Consider the following 25,765-nt stretch of genomic DNA (forward strand, 5'->3'; position numbering starts at 1 on the left):
GGGAGCTGGACACACACACAGAGTCATAGAAATGGGGACATAGACAGGCACACAGCTGCAGTTATTGAATTTTAAAAATCACAAATTCTATGGTGTGAACAGAAGTGTGTGATAAAATGTGTCATAGTGATAGTGATACAATACATCATTGTGTTGGGAGCTACTTACACACTAAGTTTTGAATAAATTATTTCAGCAAGTGTGAACTTCTGTCTCTTAGCCTGTCATGTTGGATCTCCTCTCCAGCTGTAGCTGAAGGTGACAATCTGAGTCAGAGCTGAACAATGTGCTCCAATCAAAATGCACTTAGCTGCATTGTCTGGCAGATATGTCAGTCAAACAAGAGCAGACAGCAGCATTAAGTTGCTAAGCATTCAGAATTATCTGATGTGCAACAACTGTGAACATTATTATTGATGCTCAGGCTGCGTGGCTGTTGCTTTCTCATCTGAAAAGACACTTGCTAACTGTGAAATTTGTCTGAACCGTGTATAAATTAATCTATTGCCCCTCTCAACATTAGCTGGGTATTTTCCGAGGTCAAAAGTGGGTGGCATGAGTTACATTTACTCTATTACTCTCCCATATTCACAATTCACATTGTCTGAAAAAGCCTGAGACAATTTAAATCTTGATAAGCTCAATGAATATTAGTTGAACCTAACGAAATATGGTTCATTCATTATTTAGATTAGTGAGCTTGCCACCTCCCTCCAGACCTTAGAAACTACTACTTCATTGTGTTAAACGTATAAAAAAGCAGTACAATCTTCATCTCAGATTAATTTTGACAGAATATTTGGCGGACAGCGGTGACAGAGTAAGAAGGGTTTATATTATGAAGGAGAGCAGCTCTGTTGACTAGCCAGCTTGAAATAATGTGTGCATGTCTCAAGCAAAAGTCTGGAGTATTACCAGAGCACAATGAACAAAATAAATTTGTAGGTTATTGGCTATTGAAAAGGATGAGAATGTGGGCAGACGGACATTGAGATGTATAAGGCTATAATAATTGTGTATAGTTTATCCAATTTACTCAATTTGCTCTCTTCATATTTTAAGTGGGGATCAATAACTGAACTTTACTCCATAATAAATATGCTATACATTTTCGTGAAGCTACTTATCTTGGATCACAAGGATTTGTAAAAGAGGACTCTAATATAAGTTTATTATTTTGACCTCACTTGGGAAATCCAGTAAGCCCTTGATTCATGTTGTGTTTATCATTTTAGCTTTGATAGAAAGCAATATGAGGCAGTTGATTATGCCTTAGCTCTAAGACACATAATGGTGCTGTGTGTTGAATGCCATTATAATGCCAAAAAAAAAAAAAAAAAAAACTATGAACATATACAGTATAGCCTTTTGCAATACCAAGCAGTGGAAGGCAGTTAACATTTTATCAAAATGCACTGCATTAAATGCAACTCTTCTGGTGGATATGGGAGAAAACCTTCAGAAGTTAAAGTACCTGTTTTGATTGTAGTGGAAGACATGCTTGTGTCCTAGGGAGGTGCAATTGGGCTATTTTAATGCTATATACTAATATAATAGTTGCTATGAGATGCACTACCATGGCTGCTTTGAAATTGGGAGGTCTGAAGGAAAATTATTTTGCTCCCACACTAATGTCTTTGGATATAATAGCCTATTAGATTCCCACTTTATAGCATGAGAACTGCAGTACTTACACCAAACTGTCTCCAACCATCCTCGGTTATTCAGGCTTGGAAACCTAATGAGAACAATGACCTTGTGTTCCATTTGGATGGGTGGATAGTCTATCTATCTCTGCCCCCCACGACTAGTCCTCCCCTCTGTGGACATCCATCTTTAAAAATTTCCTCCTTTCTTTATTCATCTCCTTCTTTTTTATTTCCCCCCGTCCTGTTTAGTCATCCTTTCACTATCTTTCTATCTCTCTTTGTCTCTCTCCCTCTCCTTGTGGTGTATTCCACTGGGCTCTGCACAGGCATCCTAAATACAATTACAGTCCACAGCTGAATGGAGAGGAAGGGTCCTCGGGGATCTCTAGAAACAGGAAATGGTCAGGAGGGTTGGACTGAGGAGGGAATGGCAAATCCCTAATTCAATTGGCTGAACCTTGGCAACAAGCCCCCGGCGACTCTTACTGTGGAATCAGTGGAATCAAACAATGTGGCCCAAACCACAAGAGAGATTTTCATCCACACTAGCAAACACACATACACAAATTGACAAAAATGCATCTCTTTTTTTTGTCTCTAGCATTAGGTCTCTACCTATTTGTATTCCCCCATACCCTTTCTTTGATAGGTTGCATAATACTTGAGATTAGCCACCAAGTGATAACCTGCAATAATGATTTAGGTTAAGATCCTCCACAGTCCTACAAGTTGTCCTGAACTGCTAAGATAACTGGGAAAGTGATCAATAAATGCTCTGTGTGTCCATGATGATGACCTCCAACCTGTAGTAAGGCACTTCCATACACTCAACACACACAATCATACAGACTAGAGTGTGTATAGAATGAGAATAAGAAAATCAATCAGTAGCAACACTAAATCTTTTAATCCACACTGTGGGTGGGCAAATAGAGAAAAAGCCAGTCAGCATGTGTACATGCACATGAAACATTAAAAGCACATGTTTAGTGGCAAGAATATAGACGCCATTTAAGGAACTCTGAGTTGTGTTATTTTGTAATTCATTTCAGATCCATTTGGTAAAGGCCTGGGAGCACTGTAACCTCAAAATAGTGTTTTAAAATTAGAACTGTAAGATCCACCATCTCTAATTCTTGTTAATTTCAGGATATGTGGCTGTAGCCAATGACCTGAGGATAATTAACTCAGTCATCAGTAAGATTTAAGACCTTTTAGAAATGACTGGAATCATTTCTATCTTTGCTCTGTCACAAAAAATGGTCAAATTATTTTGAATCTAGTTATTTATGATATTATATATATATATATATATAGCATATGGCTGAGAAAAAATGTTGAAGTCCTAAATCAAAACATGTTCTATAAGTAGACTGAAGATGGATGCTTTGGATGCAGTCCAGGATGCAGTCCTGATGTGTCTTGACATCTAACCAAAAAAGGTAAGGGTGGTAAGATTCAGAGTGTAGAAACAGCCCATGGATCTGTCCTCCATTAAAAAAAGATGCATAGAAAGAAGCAAAAATATTTGTTTTCTTGTTGTTCCCTCCTCTCCCTCAGGTCTGCATCCTCCGCCCCTTCTTCCTCCTGCTCTTCTAAGCCTCCATTCTCAGATTCAGTTGCCTCTGTTGCTCTAATGCTTGTGTGAATTGCAGTATTAGGCCACATACCCTTACTGATAATTGGAACAAAGTAGGTGATCGATGCAGAGGTCACACACACTCACACACAAACGCACGCGCAAACACACAATATAAATAATCACATTTCCACACAAATACACACTGGAGCATTTGTATACACACAGTGGAACAGAGCTCTGGAATCAATACAACTCATAGGCAGGATTTTCTCTGCATTTACAGTGCATGCTGAAGACAATCTGGCATTGAACATTTTGTGCAACAGATACAAAAAGACTTAAGTGTTTACAGTTATTTATGTGGTTCTTTTTTAAATTTGTTTTTATAGCAGATTTGTACAGCCTCATGCCAGCCACTCTAAAGCACGAAGCAAACAATGCCACTGACGCAAACCACATCAATCAGAAAGCACAGACTAAATACTAAAGGCTGTTTTGGGTACTTCCATGGCTAAGATTCATTCAGCATTTTGCAGAATTATTTAATAGCAACATTTATTGTAGTAGTGCATGAGCAACGCTTAGTGCTGATCGGATGTTTTAAACTTTGCCTCTATTTTATGTGCAACAGCACAGTATAGTCATGTCATTTTTCATAATTTCACCAGAATCTGGTACGATCCAACGAAAAACATCAGTTTTCAACAACACTGCTGCATCTCAGACACAAATGGACTCAGGGATAATGAGTCTCTGTCTCTCCACGTATAAATGTCTGTCTACATTCATGTGCATGTGTGTGCATTTGCCACACATGAATTCACATGCATGTGCATATTCCCCTAAATAAACATCTTGTGTTTTACAGAGTTTCTCCTAGAGGAGGAAAGAGCAGCCATGTGAGACTAACAGGCGGGTCTAAGTGGAAGTGTGCTGATGGGTCTAAGTGGAAGTGTGCTGATGTAGGAGGATACTACATCCCATTAAAACAGGAAAGATATTTGATCATGGCCTCCAGTTGTCCTTCTATCAGAACGACAGCACTATAAATGTCAAAGCAGTCAGTGTTTGTCTCTCCACAGGTAGCCTATTTGTCTGCTCAGTGGTGGAGAACCACAATGACTATTGTTGCCTTTGAAATATGTAAAAGCCACAAAGTCTGCAGGAATTAAATTAAACATCTTGACCTTACTGCAGCAAAATGACCTTTCATATTTTTCTATATCATCAAATTTGCAGTATACTCTCTGATTCCTAGCTATAAATCAAAGGATTACTGTTAACAATAACATTTAGCACTTGGAAATGTATCTGGGTAATTAGGTTAAGGAGGCAAAACAAAATGGAGCCATGTGCAGCTAGGTGTCTGGATATTTTCACTAGGTGTTAATTTGTGAGAAACAGCCTATCCCATAGTGAAGGAAGACGAAGGGCAAACAAAAGACCTTTAATGTGTGTAATTGATTTTTTAAGTTGATTTTTTTTTTTTCAAGCTGATATCCTTAGGGGAGAAATACTGTATTACCTTATCAACTAACAGTTAAATCAAATTTTGGACTGCTGGCAAACTGTAACAGAATTAACAGATTGTTACCAGCATGGAGTGTGTCTTGGATTACTTATATTATATTTTAATATGTATTAGATCTAAAATATAAAACCAGAGCAGAAGCTAGCTGAGAACAGGTGGCTTTATGTTTTAAACATGGGTACCAACCGTCTTAATTGCATAACTGGAGAGAATGAGTATTTTAACTAATGGTCAATTAAGTTTCACAGTGTCACTAATGCACACATCCTAGAAAGATTCTTCAGTGTTCTTTAGATCACTCTCACGTCAAATTAAATTGAATTTTGTTTTGACACTAGTGAAACTAATAAAAGTGTACTATTTTAAATATTTCACTACACTGCAAAACGCTTGTAATTGCCTAGTTGGTTATCGGTAAATCATTGTCCTCCAAAATAAAACACTTCTTGTACATCATTATGTATTGAAAACGTTGACAGTGATTTCATTGTCACTTTAAAAGGGGCACTATCTTTCCTTTGTAACATACAGAGGATAATCTATAGTCATTAGACACTGCATATCTGCATGATTAATGAAAGGGGGGTTTTTTTTCTACTGATTATCCTCAATTGGCCTTCCGCTCTTTATGTTTTGCACCATGGAAAAAAAATGTCAGAAACTTTTGTCATGTTTCTATTTTACAGCTCATTTAATCAGTGATTAACCACATATGTCATTTGCTCTGCCCTTTATTTCCTTGGTATTATAAAGTCATTTGGCTATATCGAAGACATTTTAGGGATGTGCTGGAAAATGTCAACAGAAGTCAGACATTTAACGACATTAAACACATAATTTCCTCACTATTTTCCTCTGTTTGGACGGACTTCCAATCATCAGTTTAGGCTTGCATGCAAACAGGTACACCTCTCTCAAGTTAGAAGATGTTTTATGCACACTGTAGTATTTAATTCAGCTGCAAATGTGCCACATATTAAATGGCTGATATTAAGCTCTAAAAATTTCTAAATCTAAAAATACAATTATGTTATAAGTGAAACACAGATATTTGTTTTGTAGACTTTTTTGTTTTCATGCCTCTTTTTTTTTTTTTACAAATACACTTGCCAGTATCATTGGGTAAGGGAGATTTATAGCTATATGTAAAAAAGCCTGAGTATACTAACATATATGCTTTCAACATATAAGTCATTAGCAGCCTTTTTAAGCAGTTTCATATTAGCAAGTGTCCTGCTCTTTCTGCTCTTCTTTTTCTGCCATGTGTCTTTAAGAAGGATTTTTAGGATATATCGTAGGTGTAAAATTATAATACAAACATTGCATCCATCTTGGTTAGGCACTGTTTTTCATTTTTCTTTCTTATTATTTCAAGTGAACAAATCAAGTACTCTGTATGGTTTGAAGTTTATATATTGTATTTGGAAGTAGGAGGTTGACTTCTTGCCTTTAGCAGGAAAAACATTATCATCTTATAATGTTAGCATGCAAAAAGATCTGAAATTTCCCCAAAGTTAAAAGAAAAGCCTGCAAGAAGTAATCATGTTTATTGACCTGAACTGATGGGAGCATGCTAAAAAAAAAAACAAATTGAGAGAAAATGAATAAATGGAGTAAGACTGTGTTCATACACAGTCTTAACAGGAAGGTAGAAAATCATAAATACTTTCTTTCTGATTTTTTTTTAACTCTTCATCTGAGAAGCTCTTGACTGTTTTTTTTTTTTTGCATCCATACAATTCACCAGAAAATGTATCAGTCTTGACATTTGTTTAAATGATTATATACAGTACACTGCAATAGTTTTAACCAAATGGGGGATGTTGATAAGAACCTGTCTATTTCTATTATAACATTCCACACATAAAATAAAATTATATCTAGATTACATTTTAGGCAATGAGAGACTTACAACATAAATAACCTCAGTGTACAACACTGGAAGAAACGTGTCAATAGAATAGAATAGAATAACCTATCATTAAATACAATACACGAAGGAACTTTGTAGGCTGGAGTAAATTGATGAATATAAGGAACAACACAAAGAATGTATTTGAGAACATGATTAAATGGTTGCTATAAAAAATTCTCTGGAGCAATACATTTTTTATGATGAACAACAAGAATTGCCATCGAGGTATTATGCAAGATGATAATATTATTTCAAGAGCCTAGAAGACAAAGGAAACTTGACTAATACCTGGGGAGTTAGGGTCCCTATTGCAAATATGTGACAATTAAAGTTGTAGATGGGGACACCAAAAGTTGTTTGGGAATATGTGCACCAGATTTGTCGAGGTTGGGACTTTGGACTGTGACTCCAGCTATGTCAGCCAGATGTTGGCTAGTGAAGCCAAAATGTCAGATTAGGTCTCAGAAAATTGAGAATTCAATGCTGCTGGAATATCAGTGGCATTTTCTAGGGGGACATGAAAATATCAGACAGTAATCAATATGACAAAGCTGATGGTGCCCAGGACTGAGACTTGAGGAACACAGGGGATACAGTCAGGAGAAACTCCCATTCCACAAATCTTTATAATTTTATGCAAATTCAAGTATACAGTAGCTATTTAAATGCCTCTGATTTTACTGTTAGCTTTAAAAAGTGATTTAAATTGACTGTCAATAGACTACAGTAAAATGAGTCAGCTGATTGCCTACAACTCAACATAACCTTCTTCTTTTGTTTATTTAAAGAACCTCTTGATGAATTTTCAATTAACTATAAACAACTAAATAAAAGCAGATGCTACACAGTCTGCTAATGAATTGTGGTGATGACATAGAACACTGTACTTTTTTTTGACAAAGTGCAAAGAGGATATGTGGGAAGTATGTGAAATTTTGCAGGTAGAGGCGTGAAGCTTCCTAGTTAAATTCTCTCAAAAATAGCTGAAGTATAACTTTTTATTAGATACTGCAATAGCAGTGAGGTTTGACAGACTCATACCTGACTGAGCAATCTGAATGTGTCTCCTGATGACCACGGCGCTTCAGCGATAGCCGCATCATTTCTATAAGTGTTGATTTGCCAGAGTTGACAGGTGTGATTGTACCAACTGAATACTTGCCTCACAGGATGAAAACATATTCATTCATTAAATCTCAGTGGATTGCTCCTCTTGAACTTTATATATGCAGTGGCCTTTTTCCTGAGTTACCAGCTGACAATCACTGGTTACCACCCATCTATGAGAGCATGGCTGTGTGTCAGGTAACTGACATTTGAATGGTTTCCTCACTCACTGTGTGGTGTCAACACCTTTGTCTGGCCCTGACAGAAAGTCAGCTCTGATGGATATGACATTGCAGCTCCTTGACATTATTGCTCCCATTGAGAGGTTCGTAGGAGTGCACACCTACAGGATACAGGATCTCTCTGTCTTCCCATTTAACACACACACACACACACATGCACTCACACACGGACACACGCGTACCCACACATGAAGTGAGCATGAAGGCACGAAGCCAAATGGCATAATCCTTCAATGATCCATCAAGCATTTGAGGAGCCATTGTGTCCTGACCATTAACTAGACGAGGAGAGCATCTTTGAGATGGTAATGTTGCTGCTCTCATTTAGCACATAGCCAAGACAAAATGCCAACTGCTAATCAACCGTGTGTGTGTGTGTGTCGGCGTGCATGTGTGAGATGTGTGTGAGAAAGAGAGAGACTATTAAGGCTTTCAAGAAATTCACATACACAATCTCCATCATTATTTGTGTGAATTACCCATCATCGTAATCCAGACACAGCCAATAATTGGGTTTTTGTTGGGAATCTTATAGGATGCAGTAGACGCTCAGTATTTCCTATATGTAAACCTTTCAGTAATAAATTAGACTAGTCATTAAACAAGCGGGCAACTGGTGTTACCCATAAATGCAGCAAGCTGTAGCTAAAAGTGCAAGGACAGTACAAAGACCAAGCAATTTCACATCATCTTATCAATGAAATAAAATAAAAAGCTTCACTTATAGTAAAACTTAAGCAGACCATATTTGCTCTTTATGACTTGTACAAGTCACTAACAGCACATGCACACTACATTATATCAGACTTACATAGCACCACACTACTACAGAACACATCATTTTTGTTGTAGTAACTGTTAGCGTGTGGGCGACTTCCACCTCTCGAATGCTTTGTTGCGTAATAAAACGATTTAGTCTAATATTGTTCTAATACACCATCTGCATCTAATGTCAGTGGACCAAATGATTTACAAATTATGTTCTTCCTACACAGCCACCAAAGTGGACAAAATACATTTGTAAAAGTGAGTGCAGTACCTGTACGCAATGTATTCAGGGACCGGTGAACCGAAGAAAGAGAGAAGTCTCTACCCAAACACTGCAGAAACACGTGCATGCCCACACAAATGTGCAGCATGGTGCATTGGGATGTTTGGGTGCATTGTGTGGTGCACTGTGATGTTGGGGGCGGACATTTAACAGATGGCGCCAGCTACCTCCCAGGATAGTAATGTTCAATTATCTGTGTCCAATTTACACCTTTGTAATGGGTGAGAAAGACAGGGAGACAGAAAAGTAAAAGAGAGTTGGAATAAATGAAAGCTAGGATAGTCAGGAAATAATATAAAGGTCGTAACAGTGACAGGAATGTGGAATTTAAAAAAAAAAAAGTATAATAAGCTGGTTTATGTACATTGTGTCACAGTTTAGTGCTGCTGTGTCCACCTCCCTCTTTTCACCTCCCCCCTATCCTGATACAGCTCCCATGGGCTCGTGCCTGTGGACAGCTATAAAAGGAGCATGTTGAGGTCAACTATAATTTGATAGTGAAAAAAGCAAACAAGTACCCATTTTATTTATTTATTTAGTTCAATTGTAACCCTCGGAAGGAATTAGTTCCAGTTCAGTTTGTTCAAAATGACCCAGATGAGTTCAAATTTGTCTTTGGTAATTGAACACAGTTTTTCTTTTGTTCTGCAAATATAAGCTGAGGCATGAAATGGGATTTATTCATGTCTCCTAACCTTGGGTGAAAGGTAATGGGTGAAGCAATGTGTGTCACTACCTGAATATCACTTTTTTCAAATGAACTGAATCAGTTTTTGGCAAGAAAAGTAAATTGCTCATTAACATACATGCAATTTTTGTTTGTACCACAGGAGCTTTGTGTCATTTATCACATCACACACTTAGAGCTTCATTTAACAAATGCAGATTGGTTTTCAGATTAATTGGCATATAGACAGAAATATATATGCTGAATGACTGCTTCAGAAGGTATTAGGGACAGGATAGACATAATACAAAACTCAAAATGCCTTGTTTCTAAAAGATTTCAAAGCTGAATACGTTTGAACGGACGTACGTCCGATTAGATGGGTGAGAGAAAAAGAAATTCTTATTACAAGGATGACCTGAGAGGACTCTCACCAGGCCAGCTTGGCAGGAGGCGAGCACACCCACACAATCACAAAATATAAAGGACAAAACAGATGGACAGCATTAGGTGGGAGGCAAGGAGGCAAGGAAAAACATTACAAAACACAGACTAACATCCGTAAATCAATGGGCAGGTAAAAGCAATAGAAGTAACAGAATGAGCAGATTTTCATGGAAATATAAACACTGACATAACTTTAGTTGAGTGGGGGAACTATTTCCTGCTTTCAGTCTGAATACATCATATTATACATTTAACACTGGGCTTGTACGGAAATGTGTGCAATTCAATTAGTGGGGGGAGTGAACAGCTATTTGTTAGATCCACAGCTGCAATCCTATACATTAGCTGAATCACAAGTGAATATAATTACTGGAAGTAACAGTTTTTGCTGCAGAATAACACTTTCATAATGCAGTGGGAGTGTGAAACGAGAATGTCCTGTACTGATCTATGTAATATAGATCACATATCACATCACATATATAAATAAGAAGCAGGAGCAGGAGATGTCAGAGCAGAGGATCCTTGAAAGGGGTCTGACTGACCTGGTTAGCTGGAGTTGGCTTAGCTCCCATTGGAGAACCTGCAAGACCACTGGCTTCACTAGAAAGGCCTCATTAGAAACTGCACTGAACTTCTTTCCCTGATGTGTGTATTGTTACGTTTTGTCACACACTTCCTTGAGTCTTTCATAAGAAACGCTCTATGAATAATGCAAGCTATTCAGGTGCAATGAATACTTTACCAACTACATAAGCCACATGCTAACACTCATGCAAACAGCCATTTTCTTCTACCTCTGCTGTAATCCACCTTTTCCTTCCTGCTCCACTGTCCTGCTGGTCCACCCAGGAATAGAAATGCATATGGTGTATTGTGGATTGTTTTGGGGAAAATAAAACAAAACAAAGCTGCAGATATAGCAATAAAAGGGAGAAGAATTCAAGGAAAAAGAGAGAAATGTAGTCATAGTTTTGAAAGTAGGATGAATCCATGCATGTCTTAGTGCCCCTTTTCTTCCCCTTATCCTTTTATAGCTTTAGAGCCAGTGAACTGTTGCCCACAGAGACAGGCTGCAGTCCTGATGCCCTAGAGGTTGCCTGTTGCCATTATTACAAAGACCCTTTGCACTGCTGCACTCCACACACACATCACGGCATGTAAACGTGCATGAGGGCACGCAATATTTTGCTTTGAAAAAACTGACAGATTCTTAAGACACACACACAGGAACACACACATATACATGAAACATTCATTAGGTCTCCACAGCCACACAGGTCCCAGGTTTTCAGTCCCCCCTGTCGGAAGTCTATTCTCTTCTCAAACTGCTGCAAAGCCAGAAAAATACAATGCTCTAAATAGAAAGGGATATAAAGGTGATGGTTTGAAAATATGAGGTAACAGCCTTGCGATGACTGAAGTGCTAACAATCACAGGGAGCTTGCACTGTTTGATGCCAAATGGTCCCTTGAGGGTAAGGCTCAACGGTCAGCTCCCCACAGAGACACAGTGAACACTTTGCCAATTTACTATCATTCTAGCCTTTGTAATGCTACACAGCACAAACATGCCTTTGTTCACTGACCTTTGAATAATTCAGCTCGAGCAAAATGCTATGACACATTTTTGATCAAAGTCTCACCATCAAGGGGAGGAGGCATTTTCCAAGCACCATGTGTTCCTCTCCACTGAGGATAAAAGCTTCCCTCCTCAACATGATCTCAACTAACAGTAAGGATAAAGCCACAAAATAGAAAATCTCACAAAAATATATAAAAATCCATATATTTAAATTAAAAACAGCACCCAGAGCTAAAAAAAAAAACATTACTGTCACATAACTCCTTATCCTGTAGGAATTTGACCTCTGCACAGGGTAAAAAATGAACCTTGTATTATCTGAAAGTTTTCCTTGGAAATCTCCTGTCCCTTCACCCTGTGACGAATGGCTGGAGATTACAGGTTGGTGACCAGGCAGGCATACGCATCCACTTCAAAGCTGTGTCTAGAGGAAGCCATTTGTTACCCCCTAGGCATCTATCACAATATAACTTCACCTTCTAAACTATTCATTGAAGAAGCTGTGGAAACAAAAAGCATCTGCTGAGTTATAGGCTATACCTAGACTGTCCATCATCTAATGGCTGTACCTATTTGACAGTGTGCAGTGTGTGTGCGTGTGTGTGTGTGTGTGTGTGTGTGTGTGTGTGTGTGTGTGTGTGCAGGTGCGTCCATTATCCTATAACAATTCCTGTTTGACTTTTCTTGTTGGGGAGATTCATTATTTCAATATCCCTTGGGTGTTTTGTGGAAACTGAAATGTGCTTTTTGAGCCCTGGGGGAATTTCTCTAAGGCTTTAAAGGGCAAAGTTTTATTAGCTGTGTGTGCCTGTGTAGCTGCATGCATGTTCCCGTATCTGTTATTTTGCGGTCAAAGGGCAGATTTTATGAGCTGACCATATTCAAAACTACACTTGTCTTTCATCTTTTTTCTTCTGGTCTGATCCTCTTTGCCTCTCTACACTATCCACTGCACGTGATGAATAAAAACACAGCTTACTATATTACTCAGAGTAATATGATAAGACTGGACTGAACAATTCTGTGATAGGTCACTGCCATAGCTTAACCCCAGTGGGTCTCAGAACGATTAATGAGATGGGTTTGACGCTCCTGTCTTGTCAGTTTTTAAAAACTAACATACTAGAGTAAAGTTAAATAATAGCTATTAACACATAAGCTTGGAATTCCATGCAAAAATTCACATATCGATGTGCAAGGAGAAATGGAGAGAAAATCAAAGATCCTTCAGTAATTTCTACAGTGTCAGCGATGATACACTCAATACAGCTCTTGGTTTTAGCTGTTCTTCAAAGTCTACAGTTTTTAAAGAAAGCTTCAGTTTTTAGGGTTAAATCTTTAAGATAACTTCAATTTTGCCATGTGGGATGTCAAATGTATGATGTTTAGTATCTCAGAACTGTGTTGCATCCACAGCCTGATACTTCCAAGCTCTCTAACAGCATCCCAGTTAATTAACATGATAGATGAAAGTATGTTAACCAAGGGGATAAGATCAGGACAGCATCCTGTGCAGTACATACTGTGTAGTGTCACTTGTTTCTGATGAGGTCTGCTGTCATGTGTGGGACGGCGTGATATATGGCAGCGTGGGTGTGCATTCTGTGAATAAATCCTGTTAGATTTGCCGATGCATTTTGTAGAATTACATGTGTTGTTATGTACAGAGTGTCTGGTGAGCGGGTACCCGTTGATTACTGTAGTTGTGTTGCGTGTGCTTGCAGCTGTGCATATTGTGACATTTCTTATAGAACATTTTGAAGAGATGTGTCCTGACATCAAAATCACCACTTTCACGGAGCCCTCTTCCTAATATACTATTGACTATGTTAAGATTATACCATAGTACCTGCACTAAAACACAAGAGAACGCTGGGGAAGCTCAGCCAAGACTAGTTTAAAAATTTAAGTGGATACAGATGCCTTTTGTTATACTTATGATTAATTTAGATTTTCCCAATCTTCGCTGCCAGTATTTGTGAATTAGCAGTGGTTCACTAATAAATAAGAACATCTGCCAACCCATGGCAAATAAAGTTGTTTCTACAGTAACTGAGTGGCAGATGTTGCACGGAAATCTGCATCACAGTTTAAATGTAGTTGTGGCCTACAACTATTATGCTGCCAATAACCATAGCAGTAATGTGCTTAACGCCATATCAGTAGTTAAACTTTTCAGTAGCTTTGATGGATTCATGATCATGTTATAATGCCATTGTCATTCACTATTTTCTATCATCTGTACTTTGTAAAGATAACATCATTATGCACCTTAAATACATTTTTTTATGGAACACCATAAAAAAACATTGTGAAACTTACAGTCACGCTTCCTCAAAAAAAAAAAGGAAAGAAAAGAAAAAAAAAACATGGTTGCAAATAAGCTGCCATTTTGCTCGGTCAGCTTCACAGTGTTTGATCACCCACTTTGAATGTTATCACCTCATTAAACAGCCATTATCAGTTGTTATCACTCCCATAATTATGCATCACAAGAGGCAAATGGAAACTACTGTTAGGCCAGAAACTGCTTAACATCAACACCATCCTCCCAAACGCAAAAGTCAGGCGATGTTGGTGACGTACAAAAAGTGACAAAACATAGAACTTTTAAATGAGGTACAGCTGTTCCCTAATGTAAACCACTAGTCAATGTTACGACTCCAGTGACTAGTTATTTTAACCCAAACCTAGGTTTGGGGCCTAAGCCTGCTATTATTGTAACCATGGCAACAACAATCTAGTACTGTACAAATCTATACAGTACATACAAAAAGATCACTTTGTTTTTGATAAGTAAATAGAAAACTTTGCTGTTAAATCTGAAGGTACTTTCTATAAATTCACCACTGTAAACCATCATTAGCTTGGATGAAACACGTTGCGAAGCATGTGCATGTATGATCTCTCATGTGCTTGTGTGGCTGTGCACTTGTGTGTGTGTGTGTGTGTGTGTTATGGGTTTCTGGCTTTTATGAGCAGATGATTCTACCATGGGCAGGGTATGTATGTGTAATTGTGTTAAGGAGTGGAAATCAAATATGCTAGATTAAATGACAAAACAAACAGATGTGTGTCTCCCTGTAATGTGAGAAAACAAGGACATGGTAGACAGATCTAATAAAGCAGGCAGTGTGGTGGCAATAAGCTGAGTTAAGTAAGCCTGATTCCATCTATTAACACTGTTTACTATCTCCTTTATTACCCTGAGATGAATTGCGGCCCTTAGCAAAAGCTATGCTACATCAAATAAGATTTAAATACATTTGCAGCTAAATCACATTAGATTTACATACATTGTCTTGTTATTCATTCAGAGCTATTTTTATGATGACTATTCTCTTGAAATCAAAATAGTCACAAACGTGTGTAGGACTTACTAGGAGTATGCTTCGCAGTGTATATCTTCTTGAGTGTTTTTACGCTTATGTTTGTATGCATGGATTGATGGCTCCATGAACAGCCAAGTCATAAGGTGACAAAGAGTGTGTTAAGGTTTTACGGCAATCTGCTCACCGTTGGAATATTGGTTAGATTCCAAGGGTCTGGAGTACATCAAACATAAGGCAAAACAGCTGCTGCTGTACGAAAGATAAGCTAAACTCTCCATCATGCCATGCGACAGCTCAGAGAGGCACGCCGCACACATCGATCTCCATAGGCTTTTCACTGCATGTCAGGTGCTGAATATATCTGCCACTGTGAAAAAGGTAGCCCGAGGGGAGAAGGAAATACAGAAGGGGAGAGAAAGATACAGGTCAGGAAAGGGTTAATAGGGAGGTAGAGTGAGTTTGAAAAGGAAGGTGAGACAAACTCCTGAATGAGCATAAGAGTGGAGAAGGAGGAGGTAAACAGGAAGGTTGTTGCAGCAGAACACGTGTCCTCCCAGGAGACTTACACCCTAAAGGGATACTATGATCACTGCTATGTTTGTGTGTATGTGTGTGCGCGTGTCACAGTAGGCGGCGTGTGTATGAACTATCACACAGTTTATTTATGACGGCTCCCTGCTGATGGTTACAAAGAAAGAGAACAACCTCCTTACAACTCGGAGCTTTTCTGATCCACTACCACACCGTCACTCACTTTTCAGTCTCTTAGATGAAGCGAAGTGTGAGCGTGTGTTTGCATACACATGATACTTAGACCAATAGCTTTAAGCCTGGTAAAAAAAAAAAAACTGAAAAGGTTTAGATGCACAGACAAACAAAATACTCAGTGTTTATCTAGAAAGCGAGGTATTAATCACAGGGTATTCAGGATGACCAGTTATATAAACAAAATAAGTTATAGTAATGAAGATTTTCAGTCAATTTGCTTTCAGATTGTGTTTTTAAAGTGCATGTAACATTCACAATAAACTGTTATTTGCACATTTAAGCTACTACAAATGTAAATTAACCCACAGCAAATAAGAATCAATATAATCCGATTATCAATTTCATATGTCTATCATGTGAGCAATCAACTGCCTAGTTAAACAGCCCAAAGAAACAAACAGAGCCAAAGTCACCACCTGTTGAATGTATAGTAAGTCCAATATTTAGTGCTGATACAATAGTGAGGAGGAACACCATAAGAAAGTGCTGGGTGAAAATGCAGCATCGTAAAAAGAAAATTTGCCAGTGTCTTATGTGTCTTTGGTGATTTCTGTCCAATCAGATATATTGACAGGATGTGAGAGGTGGTCATTGTGTACCTGATTAGGAATACTCTCTGCTCATGGCATGGCAAAATGGGGGAATAAGAGACTGGAATGAAAAGTGTTTTATTCAATTTCAGGTTTGCCAGGTCTTGCCGAACTGTTGTGTTGGTTGCCTGGTAACTGTAATACTCAGAGATACAAGTGCAGAGAGTGAAGTGAATAAGGCTTCCGTCATTTTTCTCTTTTCTTTGCTGTTTGTCTTCCCCTTTCCCTCTATTCCGTTGTTGATAAGAGTGAATGGTTATAAAATCGTATATGTTTTTTTTCGTCTCCTGAATGTCTTTTTTTTTTTTTTTCATGGGTATTGACTGGGAGAGATCACAGAGCCACAGTTGTGACAGGGAGCTCATACCTTGACAGCAGGGATGAAAGGCAGGAATAGAGCGAGGTCAGGCATTGCTGAGGGAATATTTCACAAAGCCATCAGTCTCATGTAGAAAGCAGTACTGGTAGAGATGTGACATTCACTGCCCTGTTTCTCTATTGGTCCCTCTTCCTCTTAACCGGTGACATAGCAGCAAGGTGTGAAATTTACACGGCTGCCTGTGTGTGTGTGTGTGTGTGTGTGTTTGTTTGTTTGTGTCTGTGTGAGAAACAGATTTGTGATTGCAAGAATTTTGTTAAATTAAAATTATTGTTTTTGCTATTTGTTCCACCCTCAATTGCCCACTGTGGTCAACGCCGAACACACCATGATGCCAAAGACCAAGAATGAGTGCAAATTAAATTTAAAAATTCAGCACAAATTACAATACACCATCAGTTTTTCCTCTTTCACTTTATCACTTCCTCACTCTGCCTATCTTGCACCATGGCAAGCTGTGAAATAGCACTAACAAAACATATTCATCTCCATCAGCCACTGAAAATTGGCTATGAGGATTTAATGGCACTCAAATACAAACAAAACAATGTGTGTGTCAGAGAGGGAGAGTCAAAATAGTGGTCAGTGTCTAGCAGCTGGTTTATGTCTGTGGGTATGTTTTCAGGATTAGACTTCACTTCTCCCTGACAATGAGTTTAGACCTATTAAATCTAATGAACCTAGTATGTTGGCCAACCAAAACAGAGAATTCTGTATTTGTTGTGCACAGGGAGATTTATAAAAATCTGTAATCGGAAAGGAAGCGTAATCATTTTTATAACCTGCAGACCCAGTACCCACAGTTAGATCCTCTTTGTTCTTTCTGTCTTATTCTTTTTTTAGGCGCTGTCTCTTAGAGCTATACAGGTTTTCAGGCTCACTGGAGGCATTCCAATAGATCCATCAATTTAGCAAAGCAGTGTGTGTGAAGCATAAGAGTCATTCCCTCGGGGTACACACGCAGATACACAGGCACACATGCAAACTAACAGACAATCGGTGTTTATTTGGCTCTCCTCTGTTTTTACTGAAAAGGTGTTTCAGAGGTGACACTTTTGTTATTGGTTAGGTCCTCACTTTTTATACACAGCACTATATATAAGGCCTATAGGGTTTTTACTGTTCATTTAAAACTCCCATATTTTAGCATGTTCTGTGCTACACGACTGTCCTGTCTTTCATTCACAAACCTAATATGATGGTGTACCAGTGTGTACTTGTATGACTGTCTGGACCAAGCATATACACGTATATACACAGACACACATATCACTACTGCATATCCTGCATATGCACATAAAAGAGCTGCATATTAACATCTACTGTAGGCATCAGATAAAAACATGATCAGCTACTGTAAAATTTCCATGAAGTCTGTAATTTCCACTTGAAAACCAGCATTCACCAATCAACAGCATGATATCTATAGTATGTCTGTTTCCCTATGGGTCTTTTGCAAGCTCATTAGAAAGCAACAAGCTTCTTTGCATGATCTAGATGGTGTGATGCGACTAATTAAAAAGATGCCACACTATAAGGTCTCAATTTGCTGATGAGCTACATGTAAATCGGGACATTCGCTTTCATGGTTGAACAATTGGGGTTGGTTGGGGGGGGGCAGTCAAGATAGAGACACTGCTCTTTCTGCATATACAAGACTGATATAGGTACACTGTGCTTCCTACAGTTATCTAATCAGTTGCTCTGTCTTCTCTCTTTGTCTTTGTTTTCTGGCGGCTGCTTCTTTTGCTGTCCTTCCAACTCTTCTTGTCTATTTGGGGATTCCAGTGATGGCTTCAAAAGGCAAAGTTCGAGGTGAGTTTTGGCTGCAATTACCCTGCTGTGCCTCAGCCTTATAGACCTAACATAGGAAAAGTGAAACTTGAGTTTACTTTATTTATCGAATTAACTTGCTGATGTTTTAATGTTTTTTTAAATTTTTTTTTTTTTTTTAGGGGACTGACTTTTTTTTAAGGTTTTTATCATCCAATAATTTAAAATTGTATTTCAGCTTTCAAATACACTCTTTTATTTTAATGGGATTTTCAGTGTGTTTTGATAAACGCACTAAACTACACTCCGCGCTGTTTACCCAGACACTGGAAAACATTACTCTGACAAAATGATTTGCTTGGGATTAGAATGTGTTTTCCGGTTTTAAAATAGTAGCACTACTACAACATAAAGCTCATCTTAGTGGCAATAATCATAGATTGTTTTTCCATATTCGATAGAAAATTATTTAAGGTTATGAAGACTGAAGAGTATAGTCCAAGGTCACAAGATTAATAACTGGGTGTTTAATTATGAGATATTGCCAGGCACTGGAAAGGTAGCAGTAAATTACAATGATCAAAGTCTTCGAAGTGTCTGTGCTATGGCAGCAAGAATGGATCACAGATCAGAGGGAGTCAGAGAAGAGAAGCAGTATTTATTTGAGAGGAGATAACCTGATTTCATTCTGCAGTGTGCTTCAGTAAATATGGCTCTCAGAAACTAAGAATTTAGTCAACCATGACTTTAGTTCCCTTCTGTTTAGTTTGACTAAATGATTACAGAGGCACCTGTGGTGAATGTGGTCAGTTCCAGAGCAAAGATGTGATAAGTCAGAAAAGAGGAGAGGCTTCAATTTAGGGGGGGGTATACCTAAAAAAATACCATACAAATTTACCATGCCATACCAATACCATACATATAAATCCAATTGTTTTAAGGAATATCAACAATCATAATCTCAGCCAAAACCTGTAGATAAACATATCATAAACATAAACATAAACAGACCTAAATGTGCCTAATATGTATCCAAATGCTTGGGTAAATGCTTTTTCACATAATTTTCTATTTTCATAAAATCTATACTCTTTCTGTACATGCTCATCCAGTGGAGCCAGTATTGCTTCCTGGCTCATATTTTTAAAAAAAAAGGTTGATTCGAGAGAGTCTGACTCATATTAGGTAGCTGGTTTTCTGTTTAATATCTGCAATGATTTGCGCTGACACAGCTGTTGCTGAAACACATTTCATACAGAAAAGTAAATTGAAATTTTCAAAGTAAGGTTTGTCATTTTCCAAAGTCTGCCTGTTGCAGAGTCATAGATTTGGTATGTCCTTACAACTCTGCCTCCTGTTTACTTATCCTTCCTCTCCCCCCACCTCATCATCTTCCTCAGCAGCAGTAGTGGTAGTAATAGCATCAATATCACATTTTTCCCACTACTCATCACTACACAGTCTTTTTTCTCGATTTCATGCTGCGTATGAATGCATAATTAATTGAAACCATCTTTCTGCGGGCCAACATCCAGCTGCATATATTTGATTGTAAGATCTTCGTCTGATTCACTGGTGACCCCATCCTCTCTTTAAAAACCACCCTAACCTGCCTCTCATCCTTTTCTTTCTTAATGTGACAGTATAGGAAATCTATTGCACTCTTAATAGAGAAACAGAGAATGTGTAGATTAGAGTCAAGCACATGTCTCATCCCTGCCACTCTCACCATTGTAATGAGGCTACTGGTAGGAAAACATAACCAACCAGATAAGATTCATGCTGATCAGTGGGCAGATAAAGGCTCGGTTCACCTCACAGTACCAGTTCATCAACATATTCCTTACTGGTGGAAAATTAAATCAGGGCTGTTTTTAGAAAATGTGACAACATAATGGCGTCACTGTCAGGGGCCCAAATGAATACAAAAAAGAACCTCATTAAACACAACACACAGATAAATGGCACCTGTACAGCATATTTGCGCAGAACACACAGCATGAAGACCTATGCTGTTGCAATGGCTCTGAAGTTTTATTTATTTTTAACCATATTCTGCAGAACTGTTAGAGGGACAATAACGGGATTGCAGCGCATTTAAAATACATAGCCCACACTTTCATCACTTTCAGTTGTCACGCAAGTTATGAGTTCCTCAAATTATGTACTCAAATGTACTCATGCTGGGTTTGACCATTCTGCCAGAGTGAGCTTAGCTTTGAGATGAGATCTTCAGTGTCAACCCTGCTACTGTGGGCCCTGACTGGAAACGGTGGTAAATGAGCAATGCGGCAAAGCAATTCTGACACATGAGCCAAATGATAAGAGCTGTTTTTAAAACTAGCACTTTCTGCTCAGTGAATCTTGCAGATCTCCCATGGGGCGCGAAGCATTTCCCCAGATCACTCTTAAATGAACAGTATCTGTCAAGACATCACCACACATTAGAAAATCACACTGTGTCATGTTGATTTGGGGAATTTGGGAGTTTTTGGTGGCAGCAGTGATTAGTCTGATTTCCCTCATGAATGCCGCCCTAGCCTGAGATCATCCTGCTCTCACCCGGTATGAAAGCACAAGAAATAAATTGCTTTCAGTGAGGAAGGCAGCATAAGTTGAGCACAGTTCTCCTTCGCATACGTTTGATAGCCACAATAAATCTGATTTCCCTGACCTTATACTTTTATGACATTTAATTTACAAAACATACTAAGCCAGGAAGCATGTGGGTGACTGCTAATATTGCTTTAATAAAAAAAAAGATGTGCACGCTTCCCACCTTTTTGCTAATATTTCTCTGCCATTGCTTGGCTTTATAGAAGGAATAGCATTGAATATTTTAGACTTCATACTGTATACTGTGTCCTTGTAACGATGAAAATAGAACAAATGAGACTACATTTTTGCCATGTCTGAAAAAGATGAGCCAAAAATAACACTGACTGTATATTTTGCTGTTCATTTTGAGCCAGCACTTCACATCGGCAACACAGTTTCTGCACTTACATAGAGCATTCATGTGAGTGATTGTGAACAAAGCACACAGAATGCACTTACTGTACGTCTGCTTATGTTTAATGCATAAATTAGGGCAACCTAATTTGAGTGTCTATTTCCTGAATGTCTACTCAGCATCTACTGGTCCTTTTTGATGAAAAGGAAGCATTTGAGATATTGTTCTTTTACTCTTGCACTGGTTTACTCAGACTTATCTTGCTTTCACTTATCTGCTAAAATATGTACTTCTGTCCTTACCTAACTCCCCTTTGCTCCCAGCTTCCTCTGCTTGCTTTTGCCAGCTGAAAGAAAGCAGTGTATGAAGTATTTATGAAGGCTAGGTTTACCTCTGTCATAAAACCATGAGATGCCTGCCCTTGGCTTAGAAAGGATAGTGAGATCCCTGGCCATTTTGGACTGAGCGACTCAGACAGCTTACACACAGAGATTGGGCAGAGGTTTATATCTCTGCCCTTTAAATTGATGTGGCCGAATCAAGGGCAGGAATACTGGGCAAAGGATATTGGTGTCTAGGAGCATGTCTGGTCACCAATTTGAAATTAGTGTGTGTGTTTTTTTTTTTTTTTTTAAAGCATGATATATAGGATTGGCTTCGGAAGAGCAATATTACAGAAAAGTTCAGCTGCAGCAGTTTTTCCTCAGCAACAAAACAGAGAAACTCTTGGCATGTTTGTTTCTTGTACAGCTTTGTAGACACAGAAAGGTGCTATCATTGGAGAAATTCTTTCCTGGATGTTTTGTCAGAACCCTAACAACGTCTGTTAACACCTTTCACACCCCAGATGCTACTGGAAGCACCCCCCCCCCCATCTCAAAAAACAAGCCAAAACGAACCCTCTGACAGCTTGTGGCTCATACCAGACTGTCCTCTCTTTGTCACTCCCCGCTATGTTTAAACATAACACCTAATAGCACCATGGAGAAGTAGGTGATATTTTGTTGATCTGACTCCAGGGGTTAAGTTGGGCGTCAAGTTTGTGATGGCAGCACCAACAGCTGCCCAGTCTAATTACTGCATGTTAATGACAACAGCGCTGCCATAGCCAGCCTCTCTAGTGCCGGATAATTAATTTCATATCTGCTGATCAGAAATAACTGTCCTGAGGTGGTTGTAAGCCAGCACTGAATACAAAGGTAGCTCCACCCTCTGCAGGGGTTGCATTCAATTTACTCACAGCAGGAATCTTATCACTGTCAGAAGAGCAAGTTCAGTTATGAAATGTGCACACACACACATGCACATACACAAACACACACACGAAAATGAATAAACAGTTCACTCGGAAACACAAAAGTAAAAAAGCGGAAAAACAGGTTTCATCACTTCAGTTACAAGAACAAGAATGAACGTACATAACCCACTTATTGCAATTTGCATAATAATTATGTGACTTATATAAATTTATCTAATTAATAAAGTTCATTTATTAAAGATCACTAAAGTTTTTTTAAACTCATTTTTACTAAGCAATAGTTTAAATTCATGGCATCTATGAATACAATCTATGACATAACCATTTGTGCACAGACACAGTGCTTTGATTGTTAGCTGTTAGTTCCAGTATTTTCTACAAAATAAAAAAATATCAGAAAACAATTCATACGAAGTAGACAATATCTGTTGGGGCAAAAAAGAAAAAGAAGATAGGGACAGATTGATATTCAAACAATTTCTCCATAAAGCTTTGACTTTTTTCAATGGACAAAATGCATATATCCCTTGATACATAACATATAAATTGAAAGTATTTTTAGTTACTGCAGTGCAAATATAGTCACCCAAACAAAATGTAGTTAATTTTATTTTTATACCTGCTGCACAAAATATTATAACTTGCAAAAGACTAGTAGATATATGACAGCTGGCTTGCTCAGACATGAAGGTCTGACTCTTTCCAGGTGTCAAGCCAGTCTTCACTTCCTCCTCTGCTTTCTGGAGGTTTAAATAAATAAAATAAAATAAAAAAATAAATTACATACTCTGCTCTAAGTCCCCTATTGCTTTCTTGTTTAAAAAGACTGATATATGGTTTTCCCACACTGCAATGGTTTTTTTTTTCCTCCCCATAGGAACGTGCAATTTAATTTCAACATGAATACTAGAGGCTCATTTTTCATGCCAGGTGTAATAGCGTTATGAAATGTTGATAAATCACATTTGAGATGCAACATGGATTTGGGATCCATGTTGATAGAAGGCGTGAAAAAGGTCATAGTGAGAGAGAAAGAAACAGGATTGAGTATATGACATGTTCCTGAGAAAAAGGGAGGATTTTGTGTGAAAACTTTCACAGTGGGAGGAAGAGTCCCAGAGCGAGGGCAGCGAGTGTTGATGCACTTGTCTGATATGTTAGCTTCTCTTCCAGGAAGTTACTAACAACATTTTGTGTCCCATATTATCAGCTAAAATTGGTTGTTTCACAAAAAAAAAAAAAAAAAAAAAAATCCTGCCTGGAGGTTACAGTGCTTTTTTTTTTTTTTTTTGCTGGTGCTCTCAACCAGGTTGGACAAACGTTTTCTTGCCCAAGGACGCTGTGACAGGATACGTGGCTGCTTGATGAATTCACAGCATCTCCTGAGATGATCAAACTCTTGACCCTGTGCTGTCTTTCCAATCACTCTGCCACCCTGCAGCCTGACACTCTGAGTAGCTTGTGTGCCCAGTGTAGTTGCGCAGACACTTGTGTATGACACTTACTGGTCATGGCAAAGCTGTCCTCTGTAACCTTCTCCACCTCATTTATGACCTTCTGAGTGGGATGCTTTTTAAACAGTAAGCCTTCACGCCATCATTGTCTAAGATACAGATGTGCTATTGTACCTATATCCAATTTGAAATGCTCACACAGTTAATATAAACAATATAATGCAATAAGAAACAGTCATAATGAAATATTCTTTTATGAGGCAGTGCAGTTCTTGTTCTAGTACAAACAAAAATTGTCATCAAGCTTCATTATTGAAAGGCTAATACGGGTGTGTTAGAAGCCGGGTATTATTTTGGTTGTTTTTGCCATCAATCCTAACATTGTACAATCCTATTAGAACTCCCAATATATCTACAATGTTTTATCTTTTCAGCAGCAGAGCTCCCATCAGTGAGAAGGCTTCACACAGGGCAGGAAATACGAGCTGTCAGGCAATCAGACAGGTTTTAAACAAACCCTGCCAAACTAGTGAAGGAAGAGAAAACAAGTGACCAAAAAAAAAAAAAGTTATGACCCAAACTGTGCTTTGCAAACATTCACCACATTTGTAGACCAACTTTCAAGCTCAGAGTATGTGCAGTGCACAGCTTTTTTATATAACGATCATTTCGGTTATTGTTAATGTGGTTAAAGTGTCTGAGATTGTCTGTTTGTTTGTTGCAACGCCACTGTTTTAGAAAGATTTGACAGAATTGGTTTAGTGTTTTAATTTCAACAGAACAAAAAATGATGACTATTACTCTAAAAATCACTTCCAAGTTGTGATAAATTGGAATTCACATTGAAATTTGTTGTAATCTGATCCCATGTTTACCTTTCTCAGTTATGTTCAAAAAGCTTAAAAGGTGACACAGCTGATCAGCTGTCCGTTCTGTAATCATGTATTCCCAGCCATACATCATAGCTCTACAGCTCAGTTGAGCTCCAGTCCTGGTATAAAGGTCAGTAGCTCCAGGCTGTCCGTCTGTCTCCCTGCATTTCTCTCTTTTTCTCTGCTCCTTGAATGCCTAAATAAGAAAGGTTGGTAGCTTCAGCTGCTCTTGCTTGAAAGGTCATGTCAGAAAGCAGACAGAAAGCATCCAGGATACTCTTATCAGTATTATTTGTCCGGTAGTTTGCTTTGGCAACAGGTACTGCGTGTCTGAATACGCCTGTGTATCCTGTGAATATCTTATTGGCCACAGAGGTAGATACTTTTGGGATACGTAATATTTTGGTCTTTCAAAACAAACTGGATGCAATACATTGTGTGGTGAAAGGCAGAAGTCCAAAAATACTGTGGGGAAGCTTTGCAGCCCGCCTTGATTATTATCCAGCATTTACACTGGTGGAAGGAGGTTACTGAGTGGTCCCATTAAAACCTCAAGATTCAGCTCATCTAGACAGACAGCTGTGTGGTGGGTAAAGCATGGGAATGAGCCC

General features: G+C 38.4%; 1 protein-coding gene across 3 annotated transcripts in view; it reads left to right on the plus strand.

The window, feature by feature from the left end:
• The window catches only part of cadm2a (cell adhesion molecule 2a), a 182,654-nt gene that overhangs the window by 102,441 nt on the left and 54,448 nt on the right, over window positions 1-25,765 (plus strand). The window contains exon 2 of one of the 3 annotated variants that reach the window (XM_026329354.1): window positions 18,633-18,659. The exons of the other annotated variants lie outside the window; for them this stretch is intronic. Within the exon in view, the coding sequence (XP_026185139.1) occupies window positions 18,633-18,659 (27 nt within the window). The remainder of the gene's footprint in view (window positions 1-18,632; window positions 18,660-25,765) is intronic. 3 annotated transcript variants of the gene reach the window in all.

Source organism: Mastacembelus armatus, chromosome 14 (assembly GCF_900324485.2).
Source record: "Mastacembelus armatus chromosome 14, fMasArm1.2, whole genome shotgun sequence".
NCBI classification, from domain to species: domain Eukaryota; kingdom Metazoa; phylum Chordata; class Actinopteri; order Synbranchiformes; family Mastacembelidae; genus Mastacembelus; species Mastacembelus armatus.